Source organism: Nicotiana tabacum, chromosome 11 (assembly GCF_000715075.1).
Source record: "Nicotiana tabacum cultivar K326 chromosome 11, ASM71507v2, whole genome shotgun sequence".
NCBI lineage: Eukaryota > Viridiplantae > Streptophyta > Magnoliopsida > Solanales > Solanaceae > Nicotiana > Nicotiana tabacum.
In genome coordinates, this window is record NC_134090.1 from 132,532,945 (window position 1) to 132,548,123 (window position 15,179).

At 42.2% G+C, this 15,179-nt stretch overlaps 1 protein-coding gene across 1 annotated transcript; it reads left to right on the forward strand.

Annotated features, from left to right (window-relative positions):
- The first annotated feature begins 14,657 nt into the window (after nt 1–14,657).
- Nucleotides 14,658–14,960, forward strand: LOC142166017 (uncharacterized). The gene has a single exon (XM_075224416.1). It carries the CDS (start codon nt 14,658–14,660, stop codon nt 14,958–14,960), a length of 303 nt encoding a protein of 100 aa, XP_075080517.1.
- Nucleotides 14,961–15,179: the final 219 nt, after the last annotated feature.

A 15,179-nucleotide genomic window follows, 5' to 3' on the forward strand; every position in this document is an offset into this window, starting at 1 on the left:
CACATAATGATCCTTTAAGATAGCCTTGTCCAAAATTCCACTGGGTTTCCCTAAACCCAAATGGACATCATCATGTTCTGTGCATTTATTTGGAGAACTAAATGCTTCATGCTAATTTTTTATATTAAATAGTCGAGTTCGGTGGGGGTATGGTCTTAACCCTTTTGTTTTTCAGAAAATGAAGAACGAGGTCCCCAACTTCGGTATGGTTAGCACACCCTCACTCTTGCTAGACTGGTGGAGGAATCTTCTGTCAAATGACCAAGTCAACTAATGGAAAGAGAGGTCCGCCAAATCCAGTGAAAAGCTGGAATATCTGGAATACAACCTGTTGGAATTGGAAGGAAAGGCGAGGAAGAGAGTCACCGATTGCCAGAACGCTGAGGGAAATGAAGGAGAACATTTGGCAAAGGCATTTTTACTAGTGAACCTACGCGAACTAGAGGATTTGATCAACGAGAACATTCAACCTGAGGAAGATCCTTCTGGGACCAAATAGATAGAAATTTACTTTTTCGCTTTAAGAACTTAATAAGGCCAATGGCCATTAGTGACTTTTATTTCTTGCTTATTTAATGACATTTTGGGATTCGTCTATTTTTTTCAATAAAATGAGGCATTTAGTATTATAAGTTCTCCAAATAAATTTATCGCTAGACCTACCTTGGGCACAAAGAGGTTCCCAAATTAGGACATGTTTTACATTCCTGCACTATGTATTTAAATATTGCAATACTTTTTATAATTATCACTGACTTGATTACTTTTTGTTTTTATTTTTGTTTTATTATTCCCCTCCCCAAAGGTTAGTTCATGCACTCTGGCATCGTCATCTTACTTCACAAGATCCAGGGGCCCTCCACCCACTCCTCCTCTTAGTCCCATTAAAGGCAAGAACAGAGGCAAAATGGAAGATTTAAACAACATCAGGAAGGAGAACACAGCTGAACGGGTAGAGGCCACTGATGACCAGGGTATTCGGGATCCTAACGAGAATGTGTCACAACTTGAACAGAAACTGTTGAAATTCTAGAAAGAGCTTGATCAGGTCCAGAATCTGGCAAACCTGTCATTTTCCCTCAGCGCCCCAGATATCAACTTCCCCAACGCTCAAAACCCTACACCTCCTCAAAATATCCCAAAACATTAGAATCATCTCGCGCCTCACCATCACACTGCTCCACCAAAGAACCAATGTAACACCTGCCATACCCCAAACAACACTCCACTACTCATCCCAGAACCTCAGAACTCCACAAATGACCATTTCCACACCCATACATCAGGCCACCATAACACTCTTATCTACATGGAGGCCATGCCACACTCCACCCAACCGATCTCATGCACACCTGAGTCTGATGAAAAGGATGTGCTTATCATGAACTTGGCCGAGGAACTTAGGAAACTGACCAGCATGATTCAGGGCATTGAAGGAAGCAAAGGAATCGAGGGGCTGAACTATGAGGATCTTTGCATACAGCCTGATGTCGAACTTCCTGAGGGGTACAAACCTCCTAAGTTCAAAATATTTGATGGTACAGGTGATCCAAGGGTCCATTTGAGAACATATTGCGATAAGCTGGTGGGAGTAGGGAAGGATGAAAGGATCAACATGAAGTTTTTCATGAGGAGTTTGAAAGGACATGCATTGTCTTGGTACATCAGCCAGGATCCCAAGAAGTGGTCAAGCTGGGTAGGCATGGTGTCTGACTTTATGGACAGATTCAGGCTTAATATAGATAATGCACCAGATGTGTTCTATATCCAGAATTTGAAGAAGAATCCCACAGAGACATTTTGCGAGTATGCTACTCGTTAGAGGTCCGAAGCCGCTAAGGTCACACCCTCCTTAGAAGAGGAGCAAATGAACAAGTTCTTTGTCTAGGCTCAGTACCCGCAGTATTATGAACGGCTGATGATGATTGAGAACCACAAGTTCTCCGACATTATCAAATTGGGTGAAAGAATTGAAGAAGTATTAAAAGTGGTATGGTTACAAATTTCGAGGCCTTGCAAGCTACAAATAAGGTTTTACAGTCCAGTGGTGTGTCCAGGAAAAGGGACGTAGGGGCCGTGATGGTTGCACAAAGGACCAAGTCTCCCCTCAAATACCAAGCTTACCCAACACCTCCACTCACATACCAACCAACCCCAAATTACCAAGTGCCCTCACCCCCGTACCAAGCTCCGCCACCAACTTATCAGTCACCTACACCTCCTACATACCAACCTACCTTACCCAGATACTCCCAACCCGCTCATGTCTACCAAACTTATAATGCTCAACCATCCAATTATCAATCACCCCCTGCACGCCAAAATTTCCCTATACCCCGACCTAATTTTGATCGCAGACCTCTAAAACAATATACCGTCATAGCTGAACCAATCGACCGGCTGGATGAGAAGCTCAAAGTTGCTAGTTATGTCACCCCTATCCCTGCTGCAACCCTAGAGAATCCTTCCCAGTGGATTAACCCAAACAAGTCCTGTGCATACCACTCCAGCATGAAAGGGCACACCATCGAAGAATGATGCTCCTTGAAAGATAAGATACAGTCCTTGATTGATAACAAGATCATTGTGGCAAAGGAACCCCCTCCAAATGTCCACAACAACCCTTTGCCAGGCCATAAGGGTGGAGGTATCAATATGATTGAAATAGAATATGACTGGGATCCTGAGGGATCAATCGGTTTGATCGCAGAAGGTGATGACCCAAAGAAACCAAAAATTACTCTCAATCCAATCATAGTCCAGATCCAACCATCCGAGGATACTGAGGTGCATATGTCTATACCTCTTGAGTTTGAAGCAGCGCCACCCGCAAAGACACCGGCACCAATTGAGATTGAATTCGTGTCTCCGGCAAATGCACCCGCACCTTTTAAGGTTGCAGTCTTGCCACCCAAGGCACATGTTCCATTCGAAGTGAGGATAGCTACGCTGATCCCAGTGGCGATGTCAACCATGTCACCATTCTATACAAATATTGTACCCTAGGACTATACAGCCAAGGCGAGAAGGAAGGGTAAGGTCAGGGTTGAAGAAATTGTCGCAGCACAGGGTATGGCAAGAATTGGTAGAGTCTATACTCCTAAACATCTGGCCGAGTCAAGTAAGCAGGCCTCCAATCGGCCTCCCCTCATTGAGATAGGTCCGGACGACCTTTGGAGGAAAATACATGCTAAGGAATATTCGGTCATTGACCAGCTGAACAAGACACCAGCACAAATATCCATTCTCTCCTTGCTGCAAAATTCTGAGATGCACAAGAATGCTTTGTTAAAAGTGCTAAATGAAGCATACGTGCCAAGTAACATCACTAGCAGGGAAACGGCTAATATGGTAGGATAAGTCCTGGAAAGCCATAAGATCACCTTTCATGAAGACGAGCTACCACTTGAAGGGCTGGGGCACAACAAGGCACTGCACATCACCGTGCAATGGAAAGATTATTTCATCACTAGAATCCTAATCGATGGAGGTTCCAGTCTTAACATTTGTCTGCTAATAACACTCAAGAAGTTGGGTAAAGGGCTGCATGAGATAAAGGATGGAGAAAACAGTGTGAAAGCCTTTAATGGTTCTCAGAGGTCCACCATTGGTAAGATTAGTCTATGCTTGCAGATGGGACCAACCTGGTTCGAGGTCGACTTCCAGGTGATAGATGTACCAACGTCTTACAACTTGCTGCTAGGACGGTTGTGGATTCATGCTGCTAGGGTCGTAGCATCAACGCTGCATCAGGCAGTAAAGTTCGAATGGAATCACCAGGAACTGATCATTCACGGTGATGGTAGCAACCCTATATACAGTCGCCAAACCGTTCCGGCAATCGAGGGAAGAAGGAAGCTGGGTGGAGAAACTTACCACCACATTGAGCGAGTCAATGCTCTCGACAAAGAATAATGATGGGATAATAAAATCGAGAGTATACTGAGTTGGAGTGGGTACGAACCTGGCAAAGGGATCGGCAAGAACCTTCAAGGAATCTCTAAACCCATAAAACTCAAAAAACATGGCACTACCTTCGGTTTGGGATATGAATACACCTGGGAAGAATTCAATAACTAGTCGCCACCATGGCGCAGTCCTTACTACCCACTAGAGCAGCCAATACCGCATCTGGAGCAGACTTTCTAGTAGGCTGACATTATTTATGGGTCAGAAGAAGAAGAGGCACTTGCAACAGTGAAAAACTTGTTTCTAGAGGAAAATGATATGGACTATTGCGTTATTCTCGAGGAGGAGGGGGAGGAAGGCCCTTCCATACAGGCTGTGAGCAGAGGGTCACATCTCAAGAATTAGACCATCAGGACAACCAAAGCCCGACGAGCCTCGGTGTAGCAAGGCTAAAACAAGCATTATTCACTGTTTTATTTACTAAATGATTTTCTTTTCGTATTTTCAATTCCCGCAATAAGATCTTCAATGTTCAAAATAGTTATTCAATTTATCAAAAGCATTTTAGTTTTCTCATGAATCAATATTTATTGATATCGTTTTCCTCCTTACTTTGCCAATACAACATTACTATTACTTATCTTGATGACCCAACGACTGTGACGTGCAATGAGATAACACAACAAACGGACATTGATTCAGAGGAAGATGACATACCTGATGAGATTGTCAAAGAAGTTGAGAACTTTGAGAACAGACCTAAGTCCAATCTAGACAAGACCGAAATTGTCAACCTGGGAGATGCAGAAAACGTCAAGGAAATGCGAATCAGCATTCACCTATCACTATCAGAGAAGAAAGAATACACAAAATTTCTAAAAGGGTATGAGGGCATATTCGCCTAGTCGTATGATGACATGACTGGTCTGAGTACATCTATTGTGGCTCACAAACTGCCAACCGATCCAATGTGTCCACTGGTAAAGCAAAAGCTCAGAAAGTTCAAGCCTGATATGAGTTTGAAAATCAAGGAAGAAGTCAATAAGTAGATCAAAGCTAAGGTTCTCAAGGTAGTAGAATACCCGACATGATTGGCCAACGTTGTGCCAGTTCCAAAGAAGGATGGGAAGGTCAGAGTCTGTGTCGACTACAGGGATCTCAATCGGGCCAGTCCGAAAGACGACTTCCCTTTGCCAAATATACACATCCTGATTGACAATTGCGCCAAGCATGAGTTACAGTCATTCGTAGATTGCTTTGCTAGTTATCATAAGATCTTGATGGATGAGGAAGATGCTGAGAAAACGGCTTTCATTACGCCGTGAGGAGTGTACTATTACAAGATGATGCCATTCAGCCTGAAGAATGTAGGGGCCACTTACATGAGGGCCATGACTACTATCTTCCATATATGATACACAAAAAGATATTGAGGAAAATAATAAGAAACATAAATAGTGGTACGAGAAGTTATCATTTGCTCTTCTGGGTATCGTAACACAGTTCGCATATCAATCGGGGCAACCCCCTATATGCTGGTTTACGGTATAGAGGTTGTCATTCCCGCTGAGGTAGAAATTCCTTCCCTAAGAATCATACAAGAAGTTGAGCTCGATGACCCAGAGTGGGTAAAACGTCGTTACGAGCAGCTAGCCTTTATAGATGGAAAGAGAATGAATGCAGTTTGCCATGGGCAACTCTATCAGAACAGAATGTCCAGAGCCTTCAACAAAAGAGTCAGGCCAAGACAGTTCACACCGGGATAGCTGGTGTTGAAGAAAATTTTTCCGCATCAAGATGAAGCCAAAGGGAAATTCTCTCCCAATTGGCAGGGTCCATACATGGTTCACTGGGTTTTGACAGGAGGAGCCCTTATACTTGTAGAAATGGACAGAGAAGTCTGGCCAAAGCTGAATAATTCAGATGCAGTCAAGCGTTATTATGTGTAATCTTTATTCTTTCCTTATATGATGTAATTAAACTATGCCTGACTTGATTCCCGTTTAAGAGGAGATACGTAGGCAGCCCTATGGGTTCGGTCACAATTCAATAAAAATTTCATTTTTCCCCGCAATTGGAAACTGGGGCAGAATTTTGAGGAGGAGCCTTAAAATTCCGAAGTAATTTCAGCCGATCGCCGCACGAGCAACCGTCAAAAATGTCAACCCATCAAATTGGGGCAGAATTTTGAGGAAGACCCTCAAAATTCCGCAGTAGGAGAGGTAGCAATGTCCTGAGCTTCGTCACAGTCGGCGGTTCATCTAAAAACTATTTTTTATGTCAAACTTTTACAAAATCATGCATGATTATTATTGAAACTGCTTTGTTTAGCAACGCTACCCCAATGATACAGAATGTATCACCAGATCAAAGCCGAACGAGTCAAGCAAATCTAGCGGGGATACGAACTAACCTTCCCCCTTGCAAAACTCACGATTTTTCTTTGAATGCAGGCACTAGAATTGCGAAATCATTAAATATATTGTACGCCCATGGAACAAACGTTGTTCAAGAATAAGACCCTCCGAACCGTTGCACTTGCCAATATTTTCTATCTGCACACACTAGTGATGCCCCGTATGTCACAATGCTACCAGTAATCACAATGCCACAATCTGCTATAAACTAAGAAAACTCTACTGTCATTCGCTATTTTATTTCTTGCATAAGGCTACTATTCTGCCTTCCGAGACTAAACACTGTCTCCATCTGCATTCTTGCATAAGGCTACCATTTTGCCTTCCGAGATTAAGCTCTACCTTCCCCTGAATCTGCATTGCATAAGGCTATTATTCTACCTTTCGAGACTAAACGGTATCTCCATCTACATCTGCATTGCATAAGGCTAATATTCTACCTTCCAACTTGCATAAGGCTACCATTCTGCCTTCCGAGACTAAATGCTATCTCCATATGCATTCTTGCATAAGGCTACCATTCTGCCATCCGAGGATAAGCTCTACCTCTACCTGCATCTGCATTGCATAAGGCTACTATTCTATTTTCCGAGACTAAACACTGTCTCCACCTGCATTTGCAATGCATAAGGCTACTATTCTGCCTTCCGAGACTAAACATTGTCTCCATCTGCATCTGCATTGCATAAGGCTACTATTCTGCCTTCCAATCTGTATAAGGCTATCATTCTGCCTTCCAAGGTTAAGCTCTACCTCCATCTGCATTCACATCTTTGCATAAGGCTATCATTCTGCCTTCCGAGGCTAAGCTCTGCCTCCAATTTTCTTCGAAACTAAGTGTTATCCCAAGCACTATTTATCTCGCTTTTCTTATGGGCTAAGATCTGCCCTTCAATTCGCAAGACTAATCTCTGTCTTGTTCGTATCATACTACTAGATCCTTTATGGGCTGAAATATTGCCAACTCATCCAAAGGCGTCATCGTTCGGAGGTACCATCTTCATAGCCCGAGAACATCATGTCATGGCCTGAGGATCTCTTTTAATCTTTTGCATATCATTATTCAAAGGCGTCATGGTTCAGAGGCACCATCCTCATAGCCCGAGAACATCATTTTATGGCCTGTGAATCCCTTATCATACGCTTCATGGCCCAGGACATCATGGTGTGAGGACGCCATTCCTAACCGTCCAAAGACAACATTCATGGTCTAACGGGAATTTGCATCATGTTTAAATTTATGCACAGTATACGCTTGTATTATTTCTAATTACAGGTAAACCAACGAGCAAAGGCCATCCCGGCAGGAGCGATCCCGCTCCAGTTCCCACAACCATATCAAGCCTAACCATTCCCGTAAACCTTCCACTCACCCGGCCTTAGATATTACGTCCATTCTTGAAATGTCTTCATCGTCATACTTCCTAAGTGAATCATGAACTACATACGGCCAGATTCCTGTGTAACTAGGGATATGTAGGCAACTCAGAATGCCAGGGTGTGCCCTAACCTCTTCAAACTATTTCGCTCGGTCAAAATTAGCCATCATTACTTTACCTGGAACTCTTTCATTCTTCCTGGGTAAATAGGGGTAGCTGTTGAAATTTTTCCCTATATATTTTCAATATGCGAAATACCTTCAAAATAGCATATATATGCATATATAAGAATGTCCAAGGATTTTATTATTTTTCCATAATTTTAAAGGTTTAAATTGATTTATTTTCTCCCTTTTTATCCATAAAACCCCCAATAAATATTTCTAAAATTATTGTTGATAAGTCATCTATTGTATTTATATATTTATGCCAAAATATAGCTAAGGTAATTTTTTATATATTTTTATAATTATATTTAGTATTTTTTAAAGCTAAATTGTACATAATAGCAATATTAGCCCTTTTAAGATTTAATTATGTTTTATATGCATAAAATTGGATCATGTATTTTCAAATTGATAATTATGTATTATAAATCATTTTAGCACTTTAAATTATTTTTCAAAAACTACTTACTATTTTTTATAAATCAAATAGGGAAAAAGTGGCTATTTAAAATATAGCCAGATTGGCTTAAAATTGTAGCCTAAATCAAATCCCAATCCCAACCCAATTTACAATTAAAACTCGACCCACACCCTTTAAACCCATACCCAAACTCGGAACCCCACCTACCCTTTCTAATCTCGACCATTGATCTCCTAGATCAACGGTCCACGTTACTTCTTACCATTTTTAACCTGAACGACCCCCTAACCTAATTCATTCTTACCAAATAGCCTCCCTAGAATCCCAAATCCTCTCCATCTCTCTGAGACCTAGTCCTAACCCTAGCCACCGCCACCCAAAACTAGCCCTAATCCTTTTGATCCTCACTCGATCCATGGATTCCCATGGTTGTTCGAGACATATACTTGTCTCCTACGTCTCCTGGTTGCTTGTTTCTGTGATTTCATGGAGGGATATCGAAGAGATCTAGTCCAGATCTTGATCAAAATCCTTCAAGAGCCTCTCCATGGTCTTTCATGCCATTTTCCGGCCATCCATGGCTGTTCAAGTCAGATCCATGACTTTTCCGGCTAAAACCGGTAACGTTCTAAGGTTATCTCATCTTCTTTGGGTTCACTGAAACCCTAACTCTTGAGATTTCCATTTTTTCTTTAGATCTAGGTATATCCATGAGTTTTTAACCATTTTTTTCTTCATCTCTACTATTTTCTGAAAACCCTAGTTTCACTATTGTTCGAATCTTCTCAAATCTTTATAGATCTGTAGGTATTCGAGTATCATTGGGTGTTTTCCTTTTAAAATCTCTTAGTTTGATTAATTGTTTCGAGTTTATTTATTCTTTTTGAAATTAGGGTTCATGTCAGACTTTTCTTCAATGATTTTTCTAACTTTTCGGTGTTTAAACTAAGTATTCTTCACTATCTTGAATAATTCTCTTATATATGCGTGAATTCTGGATGTTTTTGTCTGTTGCACTAGTTTTTCTTTCACTTGTTCTCCATTATTTGTTTATTTTTTCTGCCAACCAACTATATCAACTGATTCTATTTGGGGTTTGAGCAATCATTTTTGTTAAAAATCAGTATTCTCTAAGATTTTTTACTAATTCGAATGAATGTCCTGTTAAAATCAGTTTGTGTTGGGATTTTACTTATTTGTGACCTTGATTGGTTATACTTGCCTCAATTAATTATCAGTAATTTGGGGATTTTACTGACTCCCTATATGGTATGGTTTTTGATTTATTACCTTAATTGAACCCTGTTATGGCTGTTAATTGACAATTCCCCAATTGAAGGGGACTTTCCTAGACTTCTCTATAGAATTTGATTTTGTTATTGGTTGATTGGTCCTTAATTGATTGAACTCTGATTCTTGCACATTCTACTTCTTGTACCAGCGTTGTGGCGATCCCCAAGGTTTTGAGGCTCTAGATACTGGCCTAACTCATTCAGGAAACAAAGATAAATTGGAAGCATGTCGGGGACTGGCTTTTATAGTAGCATCCCTGGGTGTTTTAATCTGCCCAAGAAAGGAAGGAAATATAGAATTGGGTCTTGTGGGAATGGCCGACGTTATGATTAAAAAAGCAAATGGCACCCTTGTTCCAATGATCTTAACGGAGATTTATCGAGCTCTAATTATCTGCCAAGAAAGGGGAAAATTCTTCGACGGTTGTAACATGCTTCTACAACTGTGGATGCAAGAACATCTTTGCCACCGTCTGGGGTATATGAACTACGGTATGACTGGTCTGAATTGCATTAAAGAACATGAAAACGGATGGTAGGTTGTGAATTTCCAGAAGGTACAGAGGCTTGGTTTGCGCATTTGAGTTCCTTAACTTAAAACAAAATTGAGTGGCCATTCGGTTGGCTCCCGATCATTAAAGTCATTTACATGTCAGCCGAGGTGTTCTATATTCTCTTAATGGGTCTCCGGAGCATTCAGCCATATTCTCCACACAAGGTGCTGCGCCAACTAGGCAGGTACCAAACTATCCCACATGACGAAGATCTGAGCCGACAAGTCATTGAATTGGGTCTGAAAGTTGTGTTCCCTTAAGGAAAGTTCGTCAGATTTGGAATCAGTGTAGGTTTCTAGAGCCAAAACTCGGGTACGGGATCTATCTAGAGGTGAATTAAAACCCAATTACATGACTTGGTTTGGTCAAAGGTTTCAAGTCCATCAGGAGCCCGAATGGCCTGCTAAAAGACCCCACGTCCAGCAATTCGCTGATGATTCACGGGAGCAATGGGATTGGTTGGAAAAAGAGGCAAGCTGCAGGGCCAAGATAAGCAAATTGGAGGGACAAATCAGGGATCTCAAATTTGACAATAGTGTACAAGCTGCAGCTGATGAAGGGGAAAGAAGAAGCTGGCTCAAGAAAACAAAGCCCTTCGAGCCATGATCCAAAAAATGAAAATAGCTGATGAGAATCAGGAAAGGAGCCGAACAGATGAAAGGCTCATAAATGGTCTTAGAAGGAAAATATCTAACTATTAGGATGACTTGGAAAAATCCGAGGTTAATCTGGCAAGAGCCCGGGCACAATTGACAAAAAACGCAGAGGGACAGGCGAAGTTTGTATGGCAGTTGAAAAGGAAATATGAGGGAACAGTCACAAATTTGAAGAAAAGTCTAACTACCCTCGAAAATGAGATGGCCAAACAAGCTAAGAAATTAAAGTAGAAAGGGAGCATTGCTATTCATTAATGTCCCAGCTGGATGAAGATATGCAATAGCTATAGGGTCAAAACCATTATAACGCCCAAGTACTAGAAGCTAGGTCTCAGCAAATCGGGCGTTTTCTCCAAGAAAAGGGTATCATCAGGGAAAGAGTTGGAGCAATTGTTGACTACATCGTCATGAAGTGCCATGAATGTGAAGACATGACTAGAACCACTTTCTTTGCTGCAGTAATGAACTTTGTTCTCCAAATAATGAGTGATCTAGAGCGTCTCCAAGGGGATCATGCACATAGGCCCGTGGCAAGACTGACTGATGTCCCACGGTCCCCTAGAGTAGAAGCACTTATGTATTTTTGATTTTCATTTTGAGTCTGTATTTCAGTTTCTAGTTTAAAGTATGTTTCGAGTCTGTTTGTAGTTTTAAATTCCTAGAAAATGTACGATGAAGTCTTTTGTAACTCAGAAAAATAGAAATTTTTATTAATGAAAATTTGGAAAACCCCAAAAATTGTTTCTTTACTTTCGCATTTATTCTGAACTACATGATGATCTGATTCACGCAGCGTCGTGATACGTAGGCAATCCTCATCGGATCTGGTCATGATTTTTGTAAATAACTCAAATAAAAGGGAATGTGGAAAGAGACAACCAAAAAGAAAAACCAAAAAAGAAAAGAGAGAAAACAAAGAGAATTAGAACAAGAGAGAAAATAAGAATGCAAAGAAGAGCAAGAGAAAGACCGGGGAGATAAACAAAGCTGGGATGAGACATGCAATCGTTGCAAAACATGTAGAAACACATTTAACTGTATATGTGCATCACGCCCCCAATGTGTGATTTCCTATGTGCTAATTGCTTCAAATTAATCGGTTTGTTATCTACTGTTGAGTATAGGTTCTGTTTTTAAGGTGGTTGGTTTGTGGTAACCTGGCTTCACACCCGTACTTTATAAGATCTAAGAGTAGTGTAGAAATGTCGTCAGAAGCTCATCCACCAACAATTCCCATTACATAGGATAGCCCACTATCGGTTATCCCAATCTCAGAGTCAGCGGTAGCTGAAGAAAACATGGCACTACGCCTCCGAGTGCTGGAAATGTGGGACACCTTGTCCAATGGGAGAGAACCTCCAAGTGCCATACCCGGTTTCCCCGAGCTACTTCCCAGGGCAAGTGGAAATTCCAACGTCCCAATAAGTTACCCAAATACCCCACTTGGATACCCTACCATCTCAGCTCACTTCACCGGAATGCCCTCTGAGGTTCGCCCCTAGGTAGTTTCAGGAGTGGCCTCACACATATTTACCGCACCACCAACCTCGGCTGCAGTACAGCCAACTGTGCCCAGTCCAAGCATTGATCCATCATCTTTCACTTTCCAAGTACCATATTTTCCACCAGAACCTACCCATTTCACCACCAATTCTTACCCTCAACAACCCCGGTACGAATTTACCGCGGGACAGGTGAAGGCTACAAAGAACCCCGAGTAGGAGGAAATTACTCAGAAGATGAGGAGTATGGAACAAAGCCTTAAGAGTATACAGGGTTTAATTGGTCAAAAGAGCATATCCTACGCTGCTTTGTGTATGTTTCTACATGTCCACCTACCCCTCGGCTTCAAGACCCCAAAGTTCGAAAAGTATGATGGGCACAGGGATCCCATAGCCCACCTCAAGAGATATTGCAATCAATTAAGAGGGGCAGGCGGAAAAGATGAGCTCCTAATGGCTTATTTCGGAGAGAGTCTAGTTGGCATTGCATCTGAGTGGTACATGGATCAGGACATGTCTCGTTGGCACATTTGGAATGATCTAGCTCGAGAGTTTGTCAGGCAGTTTCAGTAGAACATAGACATAGCTCCCGACAGGAATTCTCTATCGAATCTCAAGAAGAAGTCATTAGAAAGTTTTTGAGAATATGCTGTTAAATAGAGCGAACAAGCGGCCAGGGTCAAACCCTCGATGGATGAAATGGAAATGGTTAGTGTTTTTCTACAAGCCCAAGAGGCTGACTACTTTCAGAATATGATGTATGCAATGGGGAAACCGTTTGCTAAGGCCATCAAGATTGGTGAGATGGTCGAGAATGGTCTGAAAACAGGGTGCATGTTGAGCCAATCTGATATAGAGCTACATCCCAAGCAATTCAAAGCGGGTCGGGAGGTGTAGCAAATAGAAAGAAGAAAGAAGAGGTGGCAATGGAAGCCTCCAGTCTGAGAAACCCTTGTCCACCCAGGGGTTACTTTCCTCCAAGCACCCCACAACATTATTATGCTCATCACAATGTGGCCTATGATATCGCTCCTCAGCCGTACGTAGTAATGAACGCCCAGCCATACGCTCGGCCACAACCATAGTTTAACCAAAATCGAGCTCCTTTTCCTAGAAATAACCCTCCTCACCAAGCTCAGTATAATCCACGACCTCCACAAAATAACTTCCCTTACAATGCCCGTGTTCGGGATCCACCCAAGAGAAAACAAATTCACGTCTATTGGTGAATCATACTCTAACCTTTTCCCTAAACTAGTCCAAATGGATTTGTTGCAACCCGTACCCCAAACCAAGTAAAACCCAGAGTCGCCCTCCTACCGACCCGGTACTCGATGTGTTTACCATTCGGGAGCGGAAGGGCATGACACTGAAGACTGTTGGACTCTCAAAAGAGCAATTGAAAACTTAATAGAACAAAAGAGAGTAGTGCTTAAAGATGAAAAGGTCCCTAATGTGACCAACAACCCATTGCCGGCCCACAACAACGGGCCAGTTATTGGGATGATTTGTGAAGATAAGGAATTTGACCCAGCCCTGAAAGCCATCATTGCCATAACTGATGTGGAAAGGAAACTAAAGGCTACCGCAAAGCAATGTAAGGGGGAGAAGAAGAGTAACCCCGCTCGTCGAAGTGAAGAAAAGACTGTGGAAAGCAAAACAGGGGCAGTACCCCCTAAAGACGCCATTCTTTATGTTCCCCGGGGTCACAGGAAAGAGCAAATGACATTAAGTCCTCCAAAGAGGTTCGAGATGAACAAGGGGCCTAAGATGTACGTGCCTAAAGGGGCCTATGTGGTACGGGGGCCAATAATTTCACCAAGGCTAAATGAGCCTATGGCTATTAGTCGCGCACCGCAGAAGCCTATGATAGACCCTATTGCCGTCCCATGGAATTATAACAAGGCAGTAGTAACCTACAAGGGAAAAGAGGTCCTAGGAGAAGCAAATAAAACTAACCCGGCTGAGAAATACCTCAATTTGGGGGAAGTGAATAATGCCAAGAAGAAGCGTTTCCCTCTAAAGAAGCCGGTCAGTGCCGAGGAGGCCGAAGAATTCTTTCGTAAAATGAAAACTACGGACTATGAGGTAATAGACCAACACCGGAAGTCTCCTTCACAGGTCTCACTCCTGTCTCTGCTAGTAAGCTCAACCGAGCATCAGAAAGTGTTGATAAAAACCCTCAATGAAGCTTACGTTCCGATTGAAATCACTGTCGAACAACTGGAAAGGATGGCGAAAAGATTCTTCGCAATCAACCAGATCTCATTTAGCAAGAATGATTTGCCCCCGGAAGGGGCGCCCACAACAAAGCCCTCCATTTGACAGTTAAATGTGAGGGGTACTATGTGAAGAGAGTCATGCTGGACGGCGGATCTGGAGTTGATATTTTCCCTATCTCAACTTTGCAAAGAATGGAGATTAGGACAGAGAGAATTAGGCCTAACAATGTCTGTGTGCGTGCCTTTGATGGAATCAAGAGAGACACCACAGGTGAAATCGATTTGATTTTGACTATTGGTCTTGTGGATTTCGAGGTGACCTTTCAGGTTTTAAATATGGACACTTCTTATAATTTCCTCTTGGGAAGGCCTTGGATTCACGCGGCAAGGGCCACACCTTCCACTCTCCAGCAGATGGTAAAATTTGAATATGAAGATTAGGAGATTGTAGTCCACGAAGAGGACGAGCAGTCAATTTATCGAGACCCGTCAGTCCCGTGTCTCAAAGCTAGGGAAGGTAGTGAACATATAGTTTATCAAGCTTTTGAGGGGGTGGTCACAGATCAATGTGAGGAGGGAAGCCCGTGTCCTCAACCTTTTCTATCAAATGTGTCCATCATGGTCGCTACTAAAATGATCAAGCATGGTTATAAGCTTGGG